Here is a 25,959-nt window from a genome sequence, read left to right on the forward strand (position 1 = left end):
GAGCCACCAAGTATGGACAACTCTCCAGAGTGTTTCCAAGAAGAAAAACGGGGCAGAGTTGGGGAGAGAAGCTGGGGTAAAGAGGTTTGGGGATTTTTTTCCAAGATGGAAATTAAAAGCGTTTTATGGACTAATAGGAAAGATCCAGTAAAAAGGGGGAAACTGATGCAGGAGGGAGAGAGAAGTGCTAGAGGGACGTCGTGGATAGGACGTGAGGGGATGGAATCTAGGAATGAGGCTCGCGGGACAGGAAACTCAAAACTGGGTCCTTTTCTGGGGAATGGAAGGAGGATGGTCTGGCAGTGGCAACACCTGCCCCATCTCCCAGCCCATGGGGTAGGGGACGGGGCGGGGGGGACAAGTGTGGGGAGAGAGAGCCACATCCACTTAAAAGGCTGCAAGAGAAGGAGTGTCACCAGGTTTCCATCTGAGCAAGAAGGTGAGGAACACTCACAGAGGAGTTTAAGGATAGAGGACGTTCTGCTGACGGCAGAACATGAGTTCTCGGAGGCACAACAGAAGGTTTGGGGGATGATGGATGCCCCAGCGGCCTAGGCTCTTGTAGACTGACAGGATCCCAAATCAAGGGCATGAGGGAAAGGGCCCTGATGGTCCTCAGTTGGAGATGAGGAGACTGGGGACAGGGGCCACTGGGAGGTGGAGGACGCGGGGTTCTGAGGGCCATCTTTAGTCCTGCTGATGGAGGGATGGAGGTCCGAGGAGGAGTGGTCGTAGCCCCCAGGATGACTTCGGCTCCTGGAGACCTCCAGGCCAGCCAGGGTTTCCTCCCTCTCAGCAGACGTGAGCTGTCTTCTAACCCCTGCCACTGGAGGCCCAGCAGATAGTCCTTTGTTTTTAAGTGAATGGATGGTTCCACTCCCTTGACTTTGTCAGCTTTTGTCTTGTTGTAGAACAGCGCCACCTATTTCAGTTCAATCGGTCTGCAAGAGCTTCCAAGTCAGGGCTGACCCAGGGTCTCACCTGGAACCTGACAGGTAGAAGCAAATCCCCCAGCCCCAACCAAGACCTCCAGAATCAGACACTGTGGGGTGGGCCCAACATTGTTTTAACAAGAGCCCCCGCTCCAGCCAGGAGATGCAGATACACACTCAAGTGTGACAGGTTCCTGGGTCCACAGATTCCCATCAGAGGGCAGGACAGAGGCAAAGGCTAGTCTTCAAGGCTTGTGCTGGCCACTGGGCACCTCACTGAGGAGACTGGTCCACAAACCACCAGTTCACTGGACAAACCTACTATCAATAAAGGGGTAGGCCCCACAGGTATAAGGAAGGTAGGTATTTCCTTTGTGAGGTGGAGAGAGTAGATCCAAGTGCTCTATTCTGATAAATCTTCCCAGACCCCTGTCCCTATGTCCCCAAAGCTCCCTTCTGGTAATCCTCATCACAGCTTGCTGTTATGTTACTCATCTTCCCCCTGACAGAAAGCTTCATGAGGCCAGGGACTGGGTGGATCTTATTCACTGCTCTGTGTGTAATGCCTGACCCTTGGTTGGGATGTAATAAATGTTGACTGCACAATATTGGAACTTTGTAAACTCTATAAAGACCATTAATGTGCTGCTGGACTCAAAGCTGGGAAGTGCCTCAGCCCTCCCCTCTCCTCCCCACACTGCCTTTCCCTCTCCCCCTGCCTCTCCCCCTCCCCCTATTTGCTATTGTAATACTTGAAATACTTTGTAATATGTGGTATGAAAAAATGACAGTCATCACTCTTGTTTTTCAAAATTTCTGCTGTTCTTTCACATTCTTTCTTCTAGCTAAGTTTGAGAATTATTTTGTCAAGACCCCACCAATTGATTTTAACTGGAATGAGATTAAATGTTTGGCATAATTTGGAGTATCTTGTTTCTTAACAACAGTAAGTCTTCCTATCCAAGATCATCTCTCTCTAATTTTCCAAGTCTTTTTATGTGTCTTCAGTGAGATGTTATAGCTTCATTCATTTCGGTCCACTGTGTTTTCTATTTGGCCACTACTGGTATATAAGTGAGCTATTAATTTTGTCTGTCTGGGTACTGGCCCCTTTATGGTACTCACTTATTAAACCTTACACTTTTGGTTCGTTATCTGGAGCATATCCAGGTAAAGTATCATTTTTCTCCACCCCTTTAATATTTCTCCCTCTCATTTCTTGCCTTCTATTGACAGTAACATCCAGAAAAATGTTGAGAGTCTGATATTGCCTCCTTTCCTCTTTCCTTTTTGTTTTTTCCCCACTTGATGTTTCACCGTTCTGAAAAGATTGGTGCTGGTCCCACTTTTTATAGAGATATTCTTCATTGTGGGAAGAAAATATTATTCTGTTCCTATTTTATTGAGGTTTTTTTCCCTCAAGAAATGGATTTTGAATTTTTTTCAAAGGCCTTTTAGTGTCTAGCAAGAGAATCAAATGGTTTTTCTTTTTTGACTGCCTTTGACTTGCATATGATTAATTATAGATTTCCTAATAGTTAGTCATTGAAACGTATTATACTTGGTCACAGTATGTTCTTTTATTGGGTTGGCCAAAAAGGTCGTGAGGTTTTTCTGTAACATCTTATGGAAGATAATACATCTTACCCAATAATGCCATGCTAGGTTTGATTTGCTAATATTTTTATGTGGGTATTTGTTTTTTGTGTTTTTTTAATTTAATTTTTATTTTATATTGGAGTATAGTTGATTTACAATGTTGTGTTAGTTTCAGCTGTACAGCTAAGTGATTCAGTTACACATATACAAATATCCATTCTTTTTCAGATTCTTTTCCCATATAGGTTATTACAGAAATGGAGTAGAGTTCCCTGTGCTTGCTATACAGTAGGTCCCTGTTGATTATCTATATTACATATAGTAGTATGTACATGTTAATCCCAAACTCCTGATTTATTCCTCCCCCCTCCCCACATTTCCTCCTGCCCACAACCACAGGTCTGCATTCAAAGTCTGTGAGTCTGTTTCTGTTTTGCAAATAAGTTCATCTGTATCTTTTTTTTTAATTCCACATGTAAGTGGTATCATATGATATTTGTCTTTCTCTGACTTATTCGCTTAGCATAATGATCTCTAGGTCTATCAGTTTTTTCTTTATTTTTATTTTATATTGGCGTATACTTGATTAACAGTGTTGTGTTAGTTTCAGGTGTACAGCACAGTGATTCAGTTATACATATACATGTATCTATTCTTTTTCAAATTATTTTCCCATTTAGGTTATTACAGAAAATTGTGTAGAGTTCCCTGTGCTATACAGTAGATCCTCGTTGATTATCTGTTTTATACATAGTAGTGCGTATATGTCAATCCCAGACTCTGAATTTATCCCTCCCCCCAACCTTTACCCTTTGGTAACCATAAATTTGTTTTCTAAGTCTGTGAGACTTTCTATCTTGTAAATAAGTTCATTTGTATCATTTTTATAGATTCCTCATATAAGTGATATTATATGATATTTGTCTTTCTCTGTGTGACTTGCTTCACTTAGTATGATAATCTCCAGGTCCATCCATGTTGCTGCAAGTGGCATTATTTCATTCTTTTTAATGGCTGAGTAATATTCCATTATATAAATGCACCACACCTTCTTTAACCATTCATCTGTCAATGGACATTTACATTGCTTACATGTCTTGGCTATTGTATACAGTGCTTCAGTGAACATCAGGGTGCACATATCCTTCCGAATCATGTTTTTCTCTGGATATATGCCCAGGAGTGAGATGGCTGGATCATATGGTAACTCTATTTTTAGTTTTTTAAGGAACCTCCTTACTGTTCTCTATAGTGGTTGTACCAATTTACCTTCCCACCGACAGTGTAGGGGAGGGTTCCCTTTTCTCCACACCCTCCCCAGCATATATTGTTTGTAGACTTTGTGATGATGGCCATTCTGACTGGTGTGAGGTGATATATCATTGTAGTTTTGGTTTGCATTTCTCTAATAATTAACAATGTTGAGCATCTTTTCATGTGCCTCTTGGCCATTTGTATCTTTTCTTTGGAGAAATATCTATTTAGGTTTTCTGCCCAATTTTTGATTGGGTCGTTTGTTTTTTTAATGTTGAGCTGCATGAGCTGTTTGTAACTTTTGGATATTAATCCCTTGTTAATCATGTCATTTGCAAATATTTTCTCCCATTCTGTGGGTTGTCTTTTCATTTTGTTTATAGTTTCCTTTGCTGTGAAAAAGCTTTTGAGTTTAATTAGGTCCCACTTGTTTATTTCTGTTTTTATTTCCATTACTCCAGGAGACGGCTTGAAAACGATATGGCTGCAATTTATGTCAAAAAGTGTTCTGCCTATGTATTCTCTAGGAGTTTTATAGTATCCAGTCTTACGTTTAGGTCTTTAATCCATTTTGAATGTATTGTTGTGTATGGTGTTAAAGAATGTTCTAATTTCATCTTTTTACATGTAGCTCTCTAGTTTTCCCAGCACCGTTTGTTGAAGAGACAGTCTTTCCTCCATTGTATAGTATTTCCTTCTTTGTCGTAGACTAATTGACCATAGGTGCATGGGTTTATTTCTGGGCTTTCTGTTCTGTTCCATTGAGCTGTACTTCTGTTTTTGTGCCAGTACCATATTATTTTGACGACTGTAACTTTGTAGTATAGTCTGAAGTCAAGGAGCCTTATTCCTCTAGCTCCATTTTTCTTTCTCAAGATTGCTTTGGCTATTCGGGATCTTTAGTGTCTCCATACTAATTTTAAGATTTTTTGTTCTAGTTCTGTGAAAAATGGCATTGGTAATTTGATAGGGATTGCATTGAATCTGTAGATTGCCTTGCTTAGTATAGTCATTTTTACAATACTGACTCTTCTAATCCAAGAACATGGTATATCTCTCTACCTGTTTGTGTCATCTTCGATTTCTTTCATCAGCATCTTATAGTTTTCAGAGTACAGGGCTTTTGTCACCTTAGGTAGGTTTATTCCTAGGTATTTTATTCTTTTTGATGCAATTGTAAATGGGAGTGTTTCTTTAATTTCTCTTTCTGATCTTTCATTGTTCGTTTATAGGAATGCAAGAGATTTCTGTGTATTAATTTTGCATCCTGCAACTTTTATCAAATTCATTGATGAGCTCTAGTAGTTTTCTGGTAGCATCCTTAGGATTTTGTATGTATCGTATCATGTCATCTGCAGTGAGAGTTTTACTTCTTTTCTAATTAGAATTCCTTTTATTTCTGTTTCTTCTCTGATTGCCGTGCCTAGAACTTCAACACCTGTGTTGAATAAAAGTGGTGACAGTGGACATCTTTGTCTGTTCCTGATCTTAGAGGAAATGCTTTTAGCTTTTCACTGATGAGAATGATGTTAGCTGTGGGTTTGTCATATATGGCCTTTATTATGCTGAAATATGTTCCCTCTATGCACACTTTATGGAGAGTTTTTATCATGAATGGGTGTTGAATTTTGTCAAAAGCTTTTTCTGCATCTATTGAGACAATCGTGTGGTTTTTATTCTTTAATTTGTTGATGTGGTGGATCACACTGATTTGTGGATATTGAAAAATCCTTGCATCCCTGTAATAAAACCCACTTGATCATGGTATATGATCCTTTTAATGTATTGTTGGATTTGGATTGCTAGTATTCTGTTGAGGATTTTTGTGTCTATGTTGATCAGTGATATTGGCCTGTAATTTTTGTTTTTTGGTATCTTTGTCTGGTTTTGGTAACAGGGTGATGGTGACCTCACAGAATGAGGTTGGGAGTGTTCCTTCCTCTGTGATTTTTTGGAATAGTTTCAGAAAGATAAGTGTTAACTCTTTTCTTAAGAGTTTGATAGAATTCGCCTGTGAAACCATCTGGTCCTGGACATTTGTTTGTTGGGAGTTTTTTAATCACAGTTTCAATTTCAGGACTTGTGATTGGTCTGTTCATATTTTCTATTTCTTCCTGGTTCAGTCTTGGGAGATTGTACCTTTCTAAGAATTTGTCCATTTCTTCCTTAGTATTTCTGTCATGTCCATTGTAACTTCTCCTTTTTCGTTTCTAGTTTTATTGATTTGAGCCCTCTCCCTGTTTTTCTTGATGAGTCTGGCTAAAGGTTTGTCAGTTTTGTTTATCTTTTCCAAGAACCAGCTTTTAGTTTCATTGATCTTTTCTATTGTTTTCCTTGCCTCTGTTTCATTTATTTCTACTGTGATCTTTATGATTTTTTTCCTTCTACTAACTTTGGGTTTTGTTTGTTCTTCTTTCTCTAGTTGCTTTAGGTGTAAGGTTAGGTTGTTTATTTGGGATTTTTCTTGTTTCCTGAAGTAAGATTGCATTGCTATAAACTTCAGTCTTAGAACTGCTTTTGCCACGTCCCATAGGTTTTGGATCATTGTGCTTTCATTTTCATTTGCCTCTAGGTATTTTTTAATTTCCTCTTTGATTTCTTCAGTGATCCATTGTTTGTTTAGTAACGTATTGTTTAGCTTCCACATGTTTATGTTTGTTTTTTTTTTCTTATAGTTGATTTCTAATTTCATAGCATTGTGGTCAGAAAAGATGCTTGATATAATTTCAATTTTCTTAAATTTACTGAGGCTTGCTTCTTCGTTCAGCATGTGATCAATCCTGGAGAATGTTTCATGTGCACTTGAGAAGAAGTGTATTCTGCTGCTTTTGGATGGAATGCTCTGTAAAAATCAATTAAGTCCATCTGTTCTAATGTGTCGTTTAAGGCCTGTGTTTCCTCATTGATCTTATGTCTGGATGATCTGTCCATTGATGAAAGTGGGGTGTTAAAGTCCCCCACTACTATTGTGTTACTGTCAATTTCTTCTTTTATGACTGTTAGTATTTGCCTTATATATTGGGGTGCTCCTTGTTGGGTACATATATATTTACAATTGTTATATATTCTTCTTGAATTGATCTCTTGATCATTATGTAGTGTCCTTCTTTGTCTCTTGTAACAGTCTTCATTTTAAAGTCTATTTTGTCTGATATGAGTATTGCTACTCCAGCTTTCTTTTGATTTCCATTTACATGGAATACGTTTTTCCATCCCCTCACTTTCAGTTTGTATGTGCCCCTAGATCTGAAGTGGGTCTCTTGTATGCAGCAATATATACGGGCCTTGTTTGTGTATCCATTTAACCAGTCTGTGTCTTTTGGTTGGAGCATTTAATCCATTTACGTTTAAGGTGATCATCAATATATGTGTTCTTAGAGCCATTTTGTTAATTTTTTTGGATATCTTTTTGAAGGACTTTTTCCTTCCCTTCCTCTTTGTTCTGTTCTCTTGGGATTTGACGACTATCTTTAGTGTTGTGTTTGGACTACTTTTTGGTTTTTTGTATGTATCTAATGTAGATTTTTGGTTTGTGGTTCCCATAAGGTTTTGATATAGCAGTCTATACATATACAAGATTATTTTAAGTTGTTGGTCTCTTAATTTCCAACGCATTTCCAATATCCTGCATTTGTACTCTCCTTTTCTCACAATTTCTGGTTTTGATATCATATTTGTGTGCAGATGATTTCCTTCCTTTACTATATGTTTGACTTTACTGGTGAGCTTTCTCATTTCTTGTTTCTAGTGTGTCCTTTTCCTTTCAGCCTACAGAAGTTCCTTTAGCATTTGTTGCAAAGCTGGGCTGGTGGTGCTGAACTCTCTTAGCTTTTGCTTATCTGTATAGGTTTTCGTTTCTGTGTCGAATTTGAATGAGAGCCTTTCTGGGTAGAGTATTCTTGGCTGTAAGTTTTTCCCTTTCATCATTTTAAATATATCATGCCACTCCCTTCTGGCCTGCAGAGTTTCTGCTGAAAAATCAGCTGATAACCTTGTGGGAATTCCCTTGTATGTTATTTGTTGCTTTTTCCGTATTGATTTTTTTCTTTTTTTTTTTTTTTTTTTTTTTTGCGGTACACGGGCCTCTCACTGTTGTGGCCTCTCCCATTGTGGAGCACAGGCTCCGGACGCACAGGCTCAGCGGCCATGGCTTATGGGCCCAGCCACTCCACAGCATGTGGGATCTTCCCAGACCGGGGCACGAACCCGTGTCCCCTGCATCGGCAGGCGGACTCTCAACCACTGCGCCACCAGGGAAGCCCTTCCTTGTTGATTTTAATATTTTTTCTTTGTCTTTAATTTTTGTCAATTACTATGTGTCTTGGTGTGTTACTCCTTGGTTTTATCCTGCCTGGGACTCTCTGCACTTCCTGGACTTGGATGACTATTTCCTTTCCCATGTTAGGGATATTTTCAGCTGTTATCTCTTCGAATATTTTCTCAGGTCCTTTCTCTCTCTTCTCCTTCTGGGACCTCTATAAGGTGAATGTTGGTGCATTTAATGTTGTCCCAGAGGTCTCTTAGATTGTCCTCATTTCTTTTCATTCTTTTTTCTTTATTCTGTCCCACAGTAATGATTTCCACCATTCTGTATTCCAGCTCACTTACCATTCTTCTGCCTCATTTACTCTGCTATTGATTCCTTCTAGTGTATTTTTCATTTCAGTTATTGTATTGTTCATCTCTGTTTGTTTGTTCTTTAGATCTTCTAGCTCTTTGTTAAACATTTCCTGTATCTTCTCAGTCTGTGCTTCCATTCTTTTTCTGAGATCTTGTGTCATCTTTACTATTATTACTCTGAATTCTTTTTTTCATGTAGATTGTGTATCTCCACTTCACTTAGTTGTTCTCCTGGGTTTTTATCTTGTTCCTTCGTCTGGGACATATTCCTCTGCCATCTCATTTTGTCTAAATTTCTATGTTTGTGGTCTCGTTTCCACAGGCTGCAGGATCATAGTTCTTCTTGCTTCTGATGTCTGCCCCCCAGTAGGTATGGTTGGTCCTGCTGCTTGTGCAGGCTTCCTGGTGGGAAGGACTGTTGCCTGCCCTCTGGTGGGTGGAGCTGGGTTTTGTCCCTCTCTTGGGCAGGGCCATGTCAAGTGTTGTATTTAGAGGCAGCTGTAAGCTCAGTACAACTTTAGGAAGCCTGTCTGCTGATGGGTGGGGCTGGATTCCCACCCTGCCGGTTGTTTGGCCAGAAGCATCCCACAGTGGAGTCTGCAGGCTGCGGGGTGGCCCCAGGTCTCATTGCCAAAATGGAGAGCTCACACTGATCAGTATTCTGAGCCCTCCACAGCCAGTGTCCTTGCCCCCACAGTGAGCCATAGCCAACTCCTGCCTCCCCATGAGACCCTCCAAAACCCTCAGGTAGGTCTAGCCCAGGCTCCTATGGAGTCACTGCTTTGTGCTGGGTCCCAGTGCATGTGAAGTCTTGTGTGCATCCTCCAATAGTGGAGTCTTTGTTTCCCTCAGTCCTGTGGAGCTCCTGCACTCAAGCCCTACTGGCCTTCAAAGTCAAATGCTCTGGGGGTTCCTCCTTCTGATGCCAGACCCTCAGGATGGGGAGCCTAACATGGGGCTCAGAACTCTCACTCCTGTGGGGGAACCTCTGTGATATAATTATTTTCCAGTTTGTGTGTCACCCACCGGCAGGTATGGAATTTGATTATATCGCAAACGCTCCCCTCCTACTGTCTCTTTGTGGCTTCTTCTTTGTCTTTGGACGTAAAATATCTTTTTTTGATAGGTTCCAGTCTTTTTTGTCGATGGATGTTCAACAGTTAGTTGTGATTTTGGTGTTTTTGTGAGAGGAGGTGAGCACAAGTCCTTCTACTCTACCATCTTGTCCAGAATCCTGATTTGCTAATATTTTACTTGGGATTTTGGTATATCTAGTACTGAGTGAGTTAGGTCTGTAATCATCTATTTTGTGCTCTCTTTGGCAGGTTTCCGTGTCCAGGTTATACAGCTTCATTATAAAATTTGGGACATCTTCTCTGCTGTATGCTGTAGGAATTATCTGTTCCTGAAATGTACAAAAGAACTTCCCTATGAAACTAATCAGGGTTCTTTGGGGGTTAGTAGCGCCTTTTTAAAAACAGCTTTATGAACTTTCTTTGTAAAGGAACCGGTGGGTTTTAAAAACAGCTTTATGAACTTTCTTTGTAAAGGAACCGGTGGGTGACATAGGTGTGCCGAGACACTGTGAATTGAAGAAAAAAAAAAAAAAACCTGAATAGGTTACCAGAGTAATTCAAGGTAAACTACAAATAAAGGATAATTGAGACAGCAGAGAAAAAGAAACAGAAACAGCTTTATAGAGGTATAATTTATATACCAAAAAACTGCACATATTTAATCTATACAATTTGATGAATTTGTACATGTATACGCCTAGGATACCACCACCACAATCAAGGTAACAGACATACCCATCACCTCCACTTTGTTTTTCTTTTTTGTTCGTTTTTGTGGTGAGAACACTTAACATGAGATCTATTCTCTTAATAGATAATTACGTGCACAACATAATATTGCTGATTATAGGCCCTATATTGTATAACAGATCTCTAGAACTTATTCACTGCATAACTGAAAAGTAGTGCTTTAAAATGTTTTAAATGCTCTCTTCTTGATTCCATGTCAATACTTTAAAGTTTCCTTTTAAGTGATTCATTTCATTGAGCGCTTCATGTTTATTACCTATAATTGAACAAAGTACTTCCATATTTTTTAATCTCCTCTGTGTTCTTTATATTTTTCACTAAACAAACTTGCCAGAAATTTGGCTACTTTATTCATTTTCACGAACATCCAGGTCTCAGATTTATCAGTTCCACTCTTTTTTGGCAAATTGATTCATTCCTTTCTGCTTCTATCTCTATTGATTCTTCCCTCACCTTCTTTAAGTTTACTATGTGGTTGCTTGGCAGGCCTATATAAATAAATGGGGATCTAGCAGGAGCCCAAGGTTATTCACTCCCAGGTCCTGGCCTCCCACATTCTAGAACCCGGGCTGCTCTACCTCCTTCTCCAACTCCCCACTAGTCCAGTGTTCCTAGGTCCCCCATCTCTATCTCTGTACTTTTGAATCATAGCCTCTTGAAAAAACTCTGCTGTCTCTTCAACTTGAACCCCATTCCTCTCTTTACCAAATTCTGGGTATAGGAAGTTTTCCTAGATAAATTACTATTTCTTCCTTCTTTGAACCAAGGGGAATCAGAGAAGAGAGATCCACTTCTGTGTTCTAAGCAGTCCTCCAGATACGCCTTAGCTAGAGCCCCTTTTACTTCATCGATCCCAAGTGGCCTGACCCGTGACAAGGACCTTCTCCCACACCCTGGGACTCTCCCCCAGAACTGCAAACAAAGAGAAACCAAGGAAATGACTCAGATTTTATTATTGTTTGGTCTGTGTGTGGTTAGTCATGGGTGCCTCTGAGCTCATGTTATGGAAACAGCTCTGGCCACTCTGAAGGTGGGTTTGTGCCCTTTGCCAGCTATCCATTTGGCTTTGTCCTTGGCCCCCTACTTTGCCCCATAGGTCAACCAGAGGAAAGACTTGAAACTCAGGCTAAGTTGATCAGATTATTACCAGCCTCCTGGGTTTTGACAGGACCTGCAGCATCTGTTTCTCACAATAAGGTAATAGAATTTTTCTTTTGTCCTCAGCCTACCCAAGCACAGATCACTAGAAATCTTCACGTTCTAGGATCAACATTATCACTTCCTTCTATATATGCGTCAATTTGTTCCACCTCTAGTCCCAAGAAAAATCTCTCTCGTAACATACTGGGTCACTTTCTTTTCTTTTTTTTTTTTAAGTTATTTTTTTTTAATATTTATTTAGGCTGTGCTGGGTCTTCATTGCGGCACGCGGGATTTGCGTCGTGGCATGCGGGATCTTTCAGTTGCAGCATGCGGACTCAGTTGCGGCATGTGGACTTCTTAGTTGCAGCATGCAAACTCTTAGTTGCAGCATGCATGCAGGATCTAGTTCCCCGACCAGGGATCAAACCCAGACCCCCTGCATTGGGAGCGCAGAGTTTTACCCACAGGACCACCAGGAAAGTTGCCCTGGGTCACCTTCTTTTATCGGACAATAGGAGTGTCCAGATAACTCTGGGAAAATGTAGTTGCTGGCTTCAAGGCAAAGAATGCATCTCCCAACTTTCCAAAAGGTGTATGATGTGGTTTTTGTTATCGTTGTTGTTTAGTTTACTATCCAGGTGCCTTTACAGAAGCTCTCATAAACCCTTTTTGGAAGTATGTAGAGAAACATGCATGAATAAGTAAGAGCCCCCAATTCCACTGAAAATGATAATTATTTTATTTCCTGGGCCCAGAGCAAGGGGTAGGAGGGAAGATCCTCCAGACAGTCCTCACTGCTTCCTGCCCTACAGACAGCCCATGTAGGAAAGGCCAGAGGGTAGAGGGTACTGATGCTCATCTGATGAGTGGGCCTGGTCACATCCCCAGCCCTGAAATTGACTGCCGGGACCCATGGGTGGGTCAGGAGCCAAGGAGGGCACACTTGCCTCTCACGCCTGTTCCGGGGATGAGAAGTGGAAAAATAAAAATGACCCACTGGAAAACCAATGGTCTTCCCTAGAGCAGTAATTAGGAGCCCTGCCAGTCAGTGCCCATAAGTACTTTGTGAAGCACTTCCTTGCAAGAAATTAAGCCCCTGTCCAGTGGCTTTCCGATAAGAGAAATAATATATCTGAATTTTATTCATTCAGAAGTAAGTTTTGGCAGTTGTTGCTCTTTACGTGTAGCAGCTGAACAGCCGTAAATATTTGGATTGTCTCTCTGATCATATTTAGAATAATGATGAACGCCATGAATTACAGCGTACAAAGCCTGACATGTTTATTGTCAGCAATCCATTTTATAGCCCTTTCTTTTAGGGCTTGCAAGCTTGTTACAAAGAGAACTCCAGAGTTGTCTCTCGGCTCAGCCCTCTGGGCAGGGTCTCAGAGTTGGACCACAGGCCTGAGGCAGGTGAAGGCCTTTTCTCACCAGCACTAATTCTCACCCACAGTGCCACCCGTCATCCGTGTCTATCCAGAGACCCAGGCACAGGAACCCGGAGTGGCAGCTAGCCTGAGATGTCACGCAGAGGGCATTCCTATGCCCAGAATCACTTGGCTAAAAAATGGCATGGATGTCTCAACCCAGATGTCGAAACAGCTTTCCCTTTTAGGTAAGAGCTCCGCTCGGTGTCTCTGTGCCATTTTTCCCATCAAGTTCAAGCTGACGCTCTCCCCAGGAATGGAAATGAGAGGAGTGATTTGTTTCTAAGTCAGACGTTCGGGGAGCAAACAGATATCTCCCCGTTTCCCTGCTCTCTGGACTCACACAGATCTTTGGGAGCACAATGATGAGACGCTGTCAGTCAGGTCCCAGGTCACCTGCAGTTCATTTCTGCTGTTCCAGCCCTTCCTGGGCATATATCAGGGTACTGGCTGCCCTCAGCCCTGCTGAGGGGCTGTGCTTTTAACCGCAACACTCTCGATAGAAGGGAGAAGGGAGGAAGGATGGAGGTCCCAGCTGAACAGGCCGCCCTGAGCACTGTCCCTCCTACAGCCAATGGGAGCGAACTCCACATCGGCAGTGTTCGGTATGAAGACACAGGGGCGTATACCTGCATTGCCAAAAATGAAGTGGGCGTGGACGAAGATATTTCCTCCCTCTTCATCGAAGACTCGGCTAGAAAGACCCGTGAGTCCACGCGTGCCTTTGAGCTCCTCACTGAGCTGGTTGGGGGATGTTGGGTGGCAAGGGCCACAGCCACCAATCATGAGCCCCTGGAGACAGGGGTAAACCTCATATCCTTCTGTGCTCAAAGCTGGGGACAGAGGGTGGCCAGAGGTGGGTAGACCTTCCCTGTAAGCCTAGACAACTCTGGAGGCATAGACAGGGAAACTCTCTGGACAGCAGACAGAACCCAGGACCACAAGGAAGCTCGTATATCATATCCCCAGTTCTGCCTCCTACTTGCTCTGTCCCTCATCCACAAGAGTGTTCATGCTAACCGCGCACCAGCTGCTGCTGCCCATCCACGGCCCAGGAACTGGCCTGTGCACTCACACACCTGTCTTTACTCCAGGGATTGTTGCCCACCAGGGGCGCTAAGCAGGCTCTCCCTCGTAGCTACTGCTCCCCAAGAGACCCTGCAAGGTTGATTTCATGGATATGGGTGTTGGACATGGTCTCTTTCCCTTGATCAAAGGCTCTAAGCTGAGTCTTTATCATCAAGGGAGAAAATCAGAAGTATTGCAGATGGTCTTCCTAGGGAGGATCCTAGCAGAAAACCAGCCTGCTCCTGGAAGTAGTCCAGGAGGTCTGGGAGAGACGTTGCTTGCTCTTTATCATCCACAGAAGAGGAGAGTCCCATTAGCTTCTGTGATCCTGGAACCTGATTCGTTAGGAACCAAAAGGGTCCTGAGCCCTGGAAGCATTTGTCCACGTCCAGCGTCCCCCCTCAGTATTGCTGGGGCCATGAGTGGTGCAGGTTCTAAACATGATGGACTAGATACCAGTATGTTTATGAACTGAATCACTACAAGGAAGGTTCTGAAGTTGCTTTCTTCTTTTTTTTCCTTCCCTCCATCACATTCCTGCTTTCACCGTTCTCTGATGCTGCAGTTGCAAACATTCTATGGCGAGAAGAAGGTACCAAGCTTTCTTATTCTGTGTCGTGCCTGTGATCACGTGTGTTCATGGTTCCATAACAGGCCATCTTTCCATAAGCCAACAGCTTTTCCAGACATCAAGCAGTCCCCACAGGTGGGGTCCACGGGCCAAATCAGATGGGAGCGGGGGAAGTCCATGTCAAAATCAAGTGGCCCACTTGAGGCAGATTTAAACTTATTAGTGTCTTTAACGGACATTAGACGATTAGAATTTTTAAAACGAAAGTTTCCATTTAAAGCAATTTTGAAACCTCCACTGAGGCCAGCTTCTTGGCAGGGGTCCTGGTCAGAGCTGGGCCTTAAACTTTTTTCCAGTAACTGATACCGGTGTTGGGGTTTAGTGTATACTTTGAGGAAATGCCAAATAAAAAAGCTACCATGATTTCTGTAAATGTATGTTTACATGTATATTTCTAAATGAATGGGTTTTTAAATTTTGTATCTAACAATCTGTGGCTATTAGGTTGGGCCATACAAAATTGCCATTTTTGTATATCAAAAATGGTCTGATAACACGGCTCCAAAAATAGCGGGCACATGTGGGCACTGGGTTAAAGAGCCCGAGTCACTCTGTGGGGTGTACGTGCATTCGTGGACCCCAACCCTACCTATGAACCCCTACACCAGAGAGTCCAAATCCCCTGAGGTAACTTATTCTCCAGCTAGGTGGACAGAGGGACGGTATGAGAAGCAGCAGAAAGCACCATGCAATTTCGGGGCTAAGCACTAAATTTCCTCCTTTAAAACCCGTCATATTTCCTCATGTTTTTTCCTTAAGAACTTCCATGTTACCTACAGTCTAGCATATGCACGCATACACGCACTCAGAGTAATTTCCTGAATGTCAGGCACAAATGCTCACACAGTAAGTCTGGGAGCAAAACAAAGGCAGAGGCCGGAAAATGAGGGATTGCTGCCAATGGGCTTGAGGAATCCTCAGGAGGAAAGTCAGAGCGGCAGTTGCTAATCATGGACAGTGGTCCCTCGACGCCACCTGAACTTAGTCCCTAGGCCACAGTGCACACAGAGAGCTTTGGCTCTGTGTCTTTAAATGGTGTTTTCTAAGGGGTGTTTCCAAATTTCAAAAGTGGAGACCTGCAGAGAATGCAGGAGGCCCTGGAAAGTGTTAAATGCAGCTCTGGAGGCCCAAAGGCCAACTTAAGACCCACAGCTGCCTCGGGGCTTTAGGCTGGCTGGTGCTGCACTAATATTGGACAACCCAGCAGCGAACAAACTCCATCACGCCTGGACAGCTAGCTGCTCACACCCCTCCCTGCTCAAACTCCAGGCCTGGAGGTAGGGAAATACAGAAGCAAAAGCAAAGAAGCCAGCAGGGCCCCAGGGCGCTGTCAGCTCTCAATAGGAACAGTGAAATGATGGGTGCACAGAAGCAGGGAAAGCTCCTGTGTGCCCCCTTGGTCAAGCTAATCACGAGCAGAACCTTCCAGGGGCTGGCTCGTGAGGCCAGCTCTCTGGAAGTCAGTTATTTGTGGAGCAAGGCCTTGTTGAGCCTCACGTCGCACTGTCGACTGTGACAAGGCCCGGTGCTCAGCCTGCAGTGTAACCACAGCTGCAAAGCCCACGTGGGCTCTGCTGAGCTTTCCGTCTCATGTGGGTTCTTCCAGCTACTGATTTTCCAAAAACCTTGGGAGGCTATTGCGGGGTCTGTGGTCTTACAGGGACTTTGACCCCCTCTGGCCCCTACAGGTTTGAGTGAGAGAAGCGTGCCCAGGTGAGAGTGTACAGAAGAGAAAGTCCTCCTGGAGACAGGATAGACTGGGGTCAGCGAATGTGTGCTACCTAGCCCACTCCAAACAGTGGGCGGCCGTGTAGGAGGCGCTGGCCTGCTTCATCTGGCTCTCAGGACAGGCTGCCCAGCACCCCAGGATTCCCACTGGGACTTATGCAGTGCTCCTAGATGCTCCCAGTTTCTGAGAGGCTGGCGTCTAGCTGTCTTTAGTGGCAGGAGCCCTCCTGCCCAGAGCCCCTCTCAGCACAGAACCAGAGGCAGGTGAGGCTGTGTCACACAGTCAGGGACCTCTGTCCACACTGGGAACCACAGGCTCTGGTGAAAATGACCTGCAGAGCCCCTGAAAGCAAGTGGAACGGTGATTCCTATTTGCCTGTTTCATTGTTTTCTAACTCACTAAAAACTTACCCAGCTAGTCAGTTAAGTCAGTACACTGGTTTTCTCAGCATGACTGGAAAGAGAGAATTTTCCACATCGCTAATTCTCTTAGAATTCATAGCAATCTTTTCAATGTTTTACCTTCAGATGAAATGAAGGGAAGGAGGGAGGGGAGGGGAGAAAGAGGGAGAACTCTAGACCTTACCCACCCTTGTGCCATGTGGACCTTTTATGGAGAGCAGGGTGAAGGGACAGAGCCCAGGGCTGGGGCTCGGGGTCTAACCCCCGCTTGGGCACAAAGGCACATGGCCTCAACCAAGCCCCTCCTCATCTTGGACCTCAGGTTCTTTGTCTTTAAAATAAGGAGGCTGAACTAACTTGTCCCCAAGGCCCCTTCTCTGCTGGTCTAAGGAGATTTCTCCCCAGACGGTCCTGGGCTGGGATGGGGGTACAGGCAGGTGGCCGAACCAGGCTGTGGGCTCCGTCGCCTGGCCTGGGGCTGCTGTAGGGAAACTGGTAGGGCAGATGTTGGAGCAAACTGTCTTGAAGGAAGGGCCTCGGGCACAGACAGGCCCGGTTTGGACAAAGGAATACCAGCCACAGCTTGCTCAGGCCCTCACATCCCGGGTAGCGGCACTGTACGTAAATGTGTTTAAAAAAAAGAAAAGCCTTTGCTTCTTGGCATCACCTGATCCATTCTGATTTGACTGGTTGACAAGGACCACGGGAGACTTTGCCTTTCGGAACAGAAAAGGTCAAGTGTATGTCAAAGCCAAGGCTATCACTTATTTGAAAACTTGGGCTGGTGGCCAGCCCTGGATGACCTGGCACAGGTACGCGTGTCTGGGAGGACAGCCTGGGGATTGCAGAGCCCTCGGTGTACATATTGATTCGCAGCCCTCGGGCACTCGCTCCCCACACACCGCCTGCTCGTCTCTCTTCACCCCACCTCGACCAGGCCTTGCACTCTGTGCCTGTATCAGACGCAGCCAAACTGTAGGTTTCATCTGTGCCTGATGTGATGTGTGACCCTGCCTGGGGACCAACTGCTAGGAGGGGCCTAAGTAGGGCTGTGCTTGCTCCTCGCAGGCCTCAGTGTGGGAAACATGTTCTACATCTTCTCCGACGATGGCATGATCATCCTGCACCCAGTGGACTGTGAGATCCAGAGGCACCTCAAACCCACAGAGAAGATCTTCATGAGCTACGTAAGTGTCTGTGCCTGGGGCACATCCACCTCACACACAGCATCCTGAGAGGCAGCCTTTCACCATGTGTGCCACTTGATTTCTTAAATTCCATTTGCTACATGTGATGTGGCTCCAGATGTGGTTCGAGGCTAAGGAAGGAGCACATGAGGCTTAAACTCTCACTCCTTCCTCCAGCGGCCACTTCCATGCACTGAGCCTGAGGGGAGGCCCAGGGCGGACAGATGGGTTCCTGGCCTCTGCGAGTTCACAGTCAAATGACGGAAACAGAAGTGTGAACAGACAGCTGCCAAACAAGTGCTGCTGGAAGGATGTGTAGGGTGCACTGGAGCATTGAGAAGAGAGGCCTCTCCAGACCTTGGGGGACAAAGTCAGAGAAGGCTCCTGGGGCAGGTGATGCCTGGACTCAGCTGTGAAGAACAAGTGGGAATTGGTGATGGGTTTCGAGAGGAAATGTCATGAATATGGAGCACAGAGGCATAGAACATCAGGTCACATTCAGGGAACTGCAAATATTCTCTATGCCTGGAGGGACGAATGGATGTGGGAAGGGCCTCAGATTCAGGATGACAGTAGGTAAGGGTCAAAGCTGAGGAGTTCTCATGGGAAGCACTGAAGAACTTCAAGTGAAGGATGGCCAGGATCAGGGTGCTTTGGGACCTGTGCAGGGCCTCACGGCGGGTAATGATCAGAAGGGTTGCACTAGAAACACAGAAGGGGGTGAAGAGGCTGTTGTGATCACCCAGGTGAGGGCGGTGACCTGGGTTAAGCCAGTGGTGGTGGGAATGGGAAGCACTGAGTAGATTTTAGAGCTTGGAGGCCCTCAGTGGCCTCCAGGGAACAGGGGAGAGAGCTTGAAATGTGTGAATGGCCCACGCATCAGAGCTGCCGGGAACAAATAAGAGGCCAGGTAAAAAGTGGCAACGTGACATGCAGTGGGCAGAGGCAAAAGAGATGATTGCGGGTAGCAGGTCCAGAAAAACCCTTCCAACCCTCAAGACCCAGCTGTCAGGAGGCGTCCTCCAGAGCTGTGCTTCCCCGCCCCACGGCTCCGTCCCTCCCACTGGTATCCCACATGGTGTTGTGTTGGGGGTGTCTGACCTCTTCTACTAATCCCTAGCGACTTGGAGGTGGAAGTATGGCATTAATCCAAGAGTCATCTAAAAGCCCCCACGTGCCCTCCCCTTGAAGACGGACAGTGGATAAACTGGGACACAGTCACGGGCTTGGAGCTAATGGAGCAAGTGGGCCTGGCCCAGACAAGTTCCTGAAACGAGTGTGTTGCCTTGCTGTCCTGGCCGGTGGTGCGCCTCAGAGTGTCGCATTTCTCACATTTGCAACTTGGGAGCAGCTGTTTTCCAGGCTATTTCCTTTGAATGAATCATGTTTTAAAGTATGACCTCTGATAAGTTTTCCCTCCACGTGATAGCCACAAAACCATCGAGAAAGAGTGGTCCTAGTTAATTTCCAGCAGTTAGGTTTGAATAATTGTAACCCACCACATCGGCACTAATTTCTCATATATTTGCGATAACCTAACCTGTAGCTTGTAGGGGACATCTCTCAAATGCTAACCAGGGCTCAGTTTTCCGAAGAAACTAGTACAAGACACAGTAAGAGAGGTCTTGTAGGCATTTCAGGCAACACAAGACCTCCGTGAGCTATGGAACAGTCCCAAATAACATTGTCCTCATCTAAAAAATGTCTAGAATGTCACAGGAGGGTTACAATGAGCTGACCCTCTTTCTAAAGTGCTGAGTGAGTAGGAGGTTGGCATCTCATCTCCGGCCCCTCTGCTGGATGAGATGTCCACTTTGCCCAGCAGGAAGTGGCAGGATTAATAGGTAAGGGCACAGGCTTTAGAACAGGATCTGCACAGGTGGGTTCAGGTCCCACCTCTGTCACTTAGCAGTCTAAGTGGCTTTAGAAAAGTGACTTAACCCCTCTAAGCCTCCGTTTTCTCACAGGCATATTGGGGTTATTGTGAGGATTAAGTGTGATGACAGAGAGTGGCAAGTGTAAAAGGAGAAAGACCTGTTTCAAAGCTATTGCAGCCATTTAGGAAAGAAACGGGGCTGGAGATGGAAAGTAGAAGAACTCCGAGATTTAGGAGGCAATCTCTGTAGTCCTCGATGACTAATTCACAGTGACTTGTGTGGGAGAAGGACGAATCAAAGATGGTGTTCCTGCTTTGGACTTGGCTGACCAGATGGTGATGAGGACCCAGAGGAGGAGCAGGGATGGAGCGAGGACCGGTTCAGATGTGGATGGTTGTGTATGAGGTGACTGTAGGGGAACCACATGGGAACTGGGGAAGGTGGTTCTGAGCTAAAGACACAGATCTGGGAGCCATCAGCATGAGGGTACTGACGAAAGCCCGGATGGGAGACCCGATCGCCAAGGGTGCACGTGAGTGATTTGAGTCGGGCGCCTAGCACAGAACCCTGGGAGGCATCAGCAGTTTAGGGGCAGATGTACCGAGAGGAACCACAAAGGTTGAGACAGTGTTGGACAAGAGCCATGAGGAGAAACATGAGAATGTGTATCATGGAAGACTAAGGGAAAAGAAGGTCCCCCTTTCTCTCATTTATTCATTCAACAGATATATTTTAGGCACCAATTCTGTGTGAGGCGCTTTACTGGGTGCTAAGAGTATGGCAGTGAGCCCAACAAACAGTGTGCTCTCAAGGTGCTTACTATCTGGTGAAAAAAGAAAGACTAAACATAGGTAGACAAACAAATGCAGAAGGTCAAGTGGTAGATGAGAAACGCAGCAAGGTGAGGCAGTGAGGATGCCGGGGCGCTAAGCTAGGTGAGACCAGAGAGGGTGTCTCAAGAAGACGACATGTAAGCTGACACCCAAAGGACATGAGGAAATAAACCAGGTAGACATCTGACGAACAGCCAGCTACACAGGCCCTGGTGCAGGAGGGCGGCGTGAGTGCAGAAGAGCAAGCATGCCGTGTGCACAGAATGGATGGGAAAAGGAGAAAAAAGGCAGAGATGGGCAGAGGAGCCAGAGTGTTCAGGGCCTAGTTGGCTTCAGGGAAGACTTGGACCCTGTTCTGAGCAAGAAAGAATGTTACTGTGGTGGAGGGAGTTGAGCTGACTTGTATTTCACAGTGATCCCTGTGGTTTCTGTGTCAAGAACAACTAGCAGGAGGCCAGGGTGGAATCAAGGAGCACAGTCTGAATGCTGTAGCGGTTACTCAACAGACAGATGTGGCTTGAGCCAAGGTGACAGAGGTGGCAGTGATCAGAACGTTTAATTCTGAATATATTCTTGAAGGTAAAACTGAAATGATTTTTGATGCATTGGATGAAGGCTGAGGGCATGGGGAGAGAAAGCAGTCAAAGATGACCTGAAAGGTTTGGTCTAAGGAATTAAAACAAGGGAGCTGCCATTTATTTGAGTGGAATGAGCGGGATTGGGAGGCAAAATTGAGAGTTGATTTTGGACTTATACATTTGAGATGTAAATTAAATAGCCAAGTAGACCTAGGAAGTGGCTAAGTCTGGAGTTCCGAGAAGAGGACTGAGCTAAAGATATGAATTTGGGAGTTGTAAGCACGTAGATTGTGTCTAAAGTCATAGGCGTGGTTAACAAAGATTAGCGAAGGGAGTGGATTTTAGAGAAGTCATCCAGGAGCAAACTCTGAGCATCCTGGCATCTAGAGATCAGCAAACATAGTAGGACTGAGCAACAGAGAAGGATCAGCCACTGGGGAGGATGGAGGGAAAAGAACCAAGGAGTAGTCAAGACGCTGTCAGATGATGCCCCAAGTTCAAATAAAATGATGGCAGAGCTTAAATGTAATAACTGAGAAGTCAGCCTGGAGCTCGGTAAGAACACCACCAGCTCTGTGCTGAGGACTAGAGCCAGAGGATTAAGGAGCTTGTGAGAGGTGAGGAAGCTGAGAGTGCATAGGTAACTCCTTCAGGAGTCTGGTCATTGACAGAAGTTGTTTATACGATGGATGGGGATGAGGAAAGGGAGAAGGTAGCTCACAAGAGTAGAATAACACGGACCACGCAGCTGCTGACTGAGAGGCCGGCAAAGGGAGTTACAGCCTCAGTAAGAGCGGGAGGAGGTGAAAGATGAACGAACGTGGAGTGAAAACCTGGTGATGCGGGAGGGCTCACGTGCCGTACTCTTTGGATGTGAAGAATTCTGAGAGGAAGAAAGGGACAGAGCAGGGTCGGGGAGAGGGAACCCAGCAATGATGGGGGAACAGGAAATTAAGAAGACATATGGCAACCTATCTCCTTTACAGGAAGAAATCTGTCCTCAAAGGGAAGGAGGCGCCACCCAGCCCTGCCAGTGGGCCTCAGCAGTGAATGTCAGGCACCGCTACATCTACGTGGCCCAGCCCACGCTGAGCAGAGTCCTCGTGGTCGACGTGCAGGCCCAGAAAGTCCTCCAGGTACATCTCTCTGAGGGAGGGGGGAGCTTCCAGTTGTGGGGCACAGCCGGCCACATCCTTCTTTGTTTTCCACACACTCCCCAGCTCCTAGGAGAGGTGGTCAGAAGTTGGAGGGAGCAAAGAAGATTCATGTGCATTTTTCATCAAGTATTTATCGCCTACTGCATGCCAAACTTTGGTCTAGGTGCTTGGAAAACAGCCACGAATGAGCAAGTCCTAGAAATTATATTCTAGCTGGGGAGACAGACCATAAATCAGAATTTTAGGGAGCTATAGATGGTAAGAGCTATTTACAGGTTGAAAGGGACAGAGGAACTGGAAGACTCTTTTTAAGTGGGCCTCACTCTGGAAGTGAACAGAATCTGAGATCTGAATGCCAGGTGGGACTCCTGCTCTGGGAGCAGAGGGAAGGCCAGTGGGACTGGAGCACAGCCAGGAAGGGGAGAGTAGGATGTGGCGAAGTCAGGGGTAAACAAAGGCCAGTGAGGTAGCCAGACATTCAGGTGTTTTAATTAGGGGAGTCACATAATCTGACATTTTTAAAGAGTCAATCTGCTGCTCAGTTAAGGGCAGACTGGAAGATAGAACAGAGATACTGGTCACTGAAATAATCTGGGCAAGATGATGACAGCAGTGGAGGTGGTAAGAAGCTATCAAAGTCTTGCTATATTTTAAATGTAGACCCCAAAAGATTTTCTGCTCGATTGAATGTAAGGTTTGAGGGGAAGGACTCAAAATAATTGTAATTAATAATAATTTAAGCAACTGTAGAATGGTGACGCCATTTACTATGTGTGGTGGGATGAATAATGGCCCCCAAGATGTCCACATCCTAATCCTCAGAACCTATGAATGTCACCTTATACAGCAAAAGGGATTTTGCAGGTACGATTAAGATTTTTTTTTACTTTTCTTTATTGGCATATAGTTGATTTACAATGTTGTGTTCATTTCTGCTGTACGGCAAAGTGAATCAGTCATACATATATCCACTTTTTTTTTAAGACTCTTTTCCCATATAGGTCATTATAGAGTACTGAGTAGAGTTCCCTATGCTACACAATAGGTCCGTATTAGTTGTCTATTTTATCTATAGTAATGTGTGTATGTCATTCCCAATCTCTCCCTCCCCCACTCTTTCCCCCCGGTAACCGTAAGTTTGTTTTCTACATCTGTGACTCTATTTCTATTTTGTAATAAGTTCATTTGTATCATTTTTTTAGATTCCACATGTAAGTGATATCATATGATATTTGTCTTTCTGTCTGACTTACTTCACTTAGTATGAGGATCTCTAGGTCCATTCATGTTGCTGCAAATGGCATTATTTCGTTCTTTTTTATGGCTGAGTAATATTCCATTGTGTGTGTGTGTGTGTGTGTGTGTGTGTGTGTGTGTGTGTGTGTGTCTGTGTGTGTGTCTGTGTCTGTGTCTGTGAGTATCACATCTTCTTTTTCCACTCCTCTTTCGATGGACATTTAGGCTGCTTTCATGTCTTGGCTATAGTAAATAATGCTACAATGAACACTAGGATGCATGGATCTTTTCAAATTATGGTTTTCTCCAGATATATGCTCAGGAGTGGGATTGCTGGATCATATGGTAACTCTGTTTTTAGTTTTTTAAGGAAACTCCATACTGTTCTCCATAATGGCTGTACCAATTTACATTCCTACCAACAGTGTAGAAGGGCTTCCTTTTCGCCACACCCTCTCCAGCATATATTGTTGGTAGACTTTTTGATGATGGCCATTCTGACTGGTGGGAGGTGATATATCATTGTAGTTTTGATTTGCACTTCTCTAATAATTAGTGATGTTGAGCAGCTTTTCACATGCTTTTTGGCCACCTGTATGTCTTCTTTGGAGAAATGTCTATTTAGGTCTTCTGACCCATTTTTGATTGGGTTGTTTGTCTGATATTGAGCTGCATGAGCTGTTTGTATATTTTGGAGATTGAGTCCTTGTCAGTTGCTTCGTTTGCAAATATTTTCTCCCATTTTGTGGGTTGTCTTTTCGTTTTGTTTACGGTTTCCTTTGCTGTGAAAAAGCTTTAGAGTTTCATTAGGTCCCATTTGTTTATTTTTCTTTTTATTTTCATTACTCTCGGATCAAAAAAGGTCTTGCTGCAGTTTATGTCAAAAAGCATTCTGCCTATGTTTTCCTCTGACAGTTTTAGTGCCTGGCCTTACATTTAGGTCTTTAATCCATTTTGAGTTTATTTTTGTGTATGGTGTTTGAGAATGTTCTAATTTCATTATTTTACATGTAGCTGTCCAGTTTTCCTAGCACCACTTTTGAAGAGACTGTCTTTTCTCCATTGTATGTTCTTGCCTCCTTTCTCATAGATTAGGTGGCCATAGGTGTGTGGGTTTATCTCTGGACTTTCTATCTTGTTCCATTGATCTATATTTCTAGTTTTGTGCCAATACCATACTGTTTTGATGACTGTAGCTTTGTAGTATGGTCTGAAGTCAGGGAGTCTGACGCCTTCAGCTCTGTTTTTCTTTCTCAAGATTGCTTTGCCTATTTGGGGTCTTTTGAGGTTCCATGCAAATTGTAAACATTTTTGTTCAAATTAAGGATTTTTAAATGGGGAGTTATCCTGGATTATCTGGGCAAGCCCTTACTGCAAGCACAAGTATCCTCATAAGAGGGAGGCAGGAAAAAAATGTGACAACATAGAAGGGGGAGGCAGTTTAAGGACTAGAGCAGGTTTGCTACACTGCTGGCTTTGAAGATTGGAGGGAGAGGCCATAAGCCAAGGAATGCAGCTCTAGGGGCTAGAAAAAGCAAGGAAATGCATTCTCCCTTAGAGCCTCTAGAGGGAGCACTACCTTGCATACATATTTATTCTTAGAGCCTCTAGAGGGAGCACTACCTTGCATACATATTTATTCTGCCAGTGAGATTAATTTTGGACTTCTGTCCTTCAGAACTGTAAGAGAATAAGTTTGTGTTGTTTTAAACCACCAAGTTTGTGGCAATGTTACTGCAGCAATAGGAAGCTAATACACTCTGATAGAGGCTTTGAGCAAGGCAGGGGATACAAGTCATGAAGCAGAGACGGGAAAATTAGTAATTCAGCTTTAGATTTGTTAAGCTTGAGCTGCCATTTTATATATATATACATATGTAATTGGATAAATAGGTCTGGAGTCAAAGGAGAGGTCTAGGCTGGAGATATGAATATGGGCATCATCCCCATGTGAACTGTGTTAAATCCAGTTAACTGGAGGGAAGTACAGATAGAAAAGAGGTCAAGGTTGGAGCCTTGAAGTATTCCAACACTTAAAGATCAGGAATGACAGAGGAAGACAACAAAGGAGACCAAGAAGGAGTAGCCTGAAAGGTAGGAAGAAAAATGAGGAGAGGGTGGTGTTCCACAAGCCAAGAAAAGAGCTTTTTAAGGGAGAGTTAGTGGCCAGTGGTGTCAAAGGTTGCTGAAAGCATTTGTATGTTATGAAGACTGAGAACTAACCATCTGATTTGGTACCACATGGATCACCTTGGCGGGAACAGATAGGACTATAATGGCAGAATGCAAGCCTGAGGGGGTGGATTCAAGTTAGAATCAGAGGGAGTAGAGATGGTGAATATAGACAACTATTTTCAGGGGTTTTGCTATAAATATGAGAAAGAGTAGACAAATGAGGCAGTAGCTGGAAGAGGGTGCTGAAGAAACTTTTAGAATAGGTGATATTACAGCATTTGTACGC

The 25,959-nt window shown here is 44.4% G+C and overlaps 1 protein-coding gene across 2 annotated transcripts in view; it reads left to right on the top strand.

Annotated features, from left to right (window-relative positions):
- FSTL4 (follistatin like 4) overlaps positions 1–25,959 on the top strand; it is a 456,287-nt gene that overhangs the window by 407,900 nt on the left and 22,428 nt on the right. For both annotated transcript variants that reach the window (XM_032628573.1, XM_032628572.1), the window contains exons 9-13: positions 12,828–12,989; positions 13,373–13,507; positions 14,435–14,461; positions 17,699–17,817; positions 22,092–22,241. In XM_032628573.1, coding sequence (XP_032484464.1) covers positions 12,828–12,989; positions 13,373–13,507; positions 14,435–14,461; positions 17,699–17,817; positions 22,092–22,241 — 593 coding nt within the window. The remainder of the gene's footprint in view (positions 1–12,827; positions 12,990–13,372; positions 13,508–14,434; positions 14,462–17,698; positions 17,818–22,091; positions 22,242–25,959) is intronic.

The sequence above is a fragment of the Phocoena sinus genome, chromosome 3 (assembly GCF_008692025.1).
Source record: "Phocoena sinus isolate mPhoSin1 chromosome 3, mPhoSin1.pri, whole genome shotgun sequence".
NCBI classification, from domain to species: Eukaryota; Metazoa; Chordata; class Mammalia; order Artiodactyla; family Phocoenidae; genus Phocoena; species Phocoena sinus.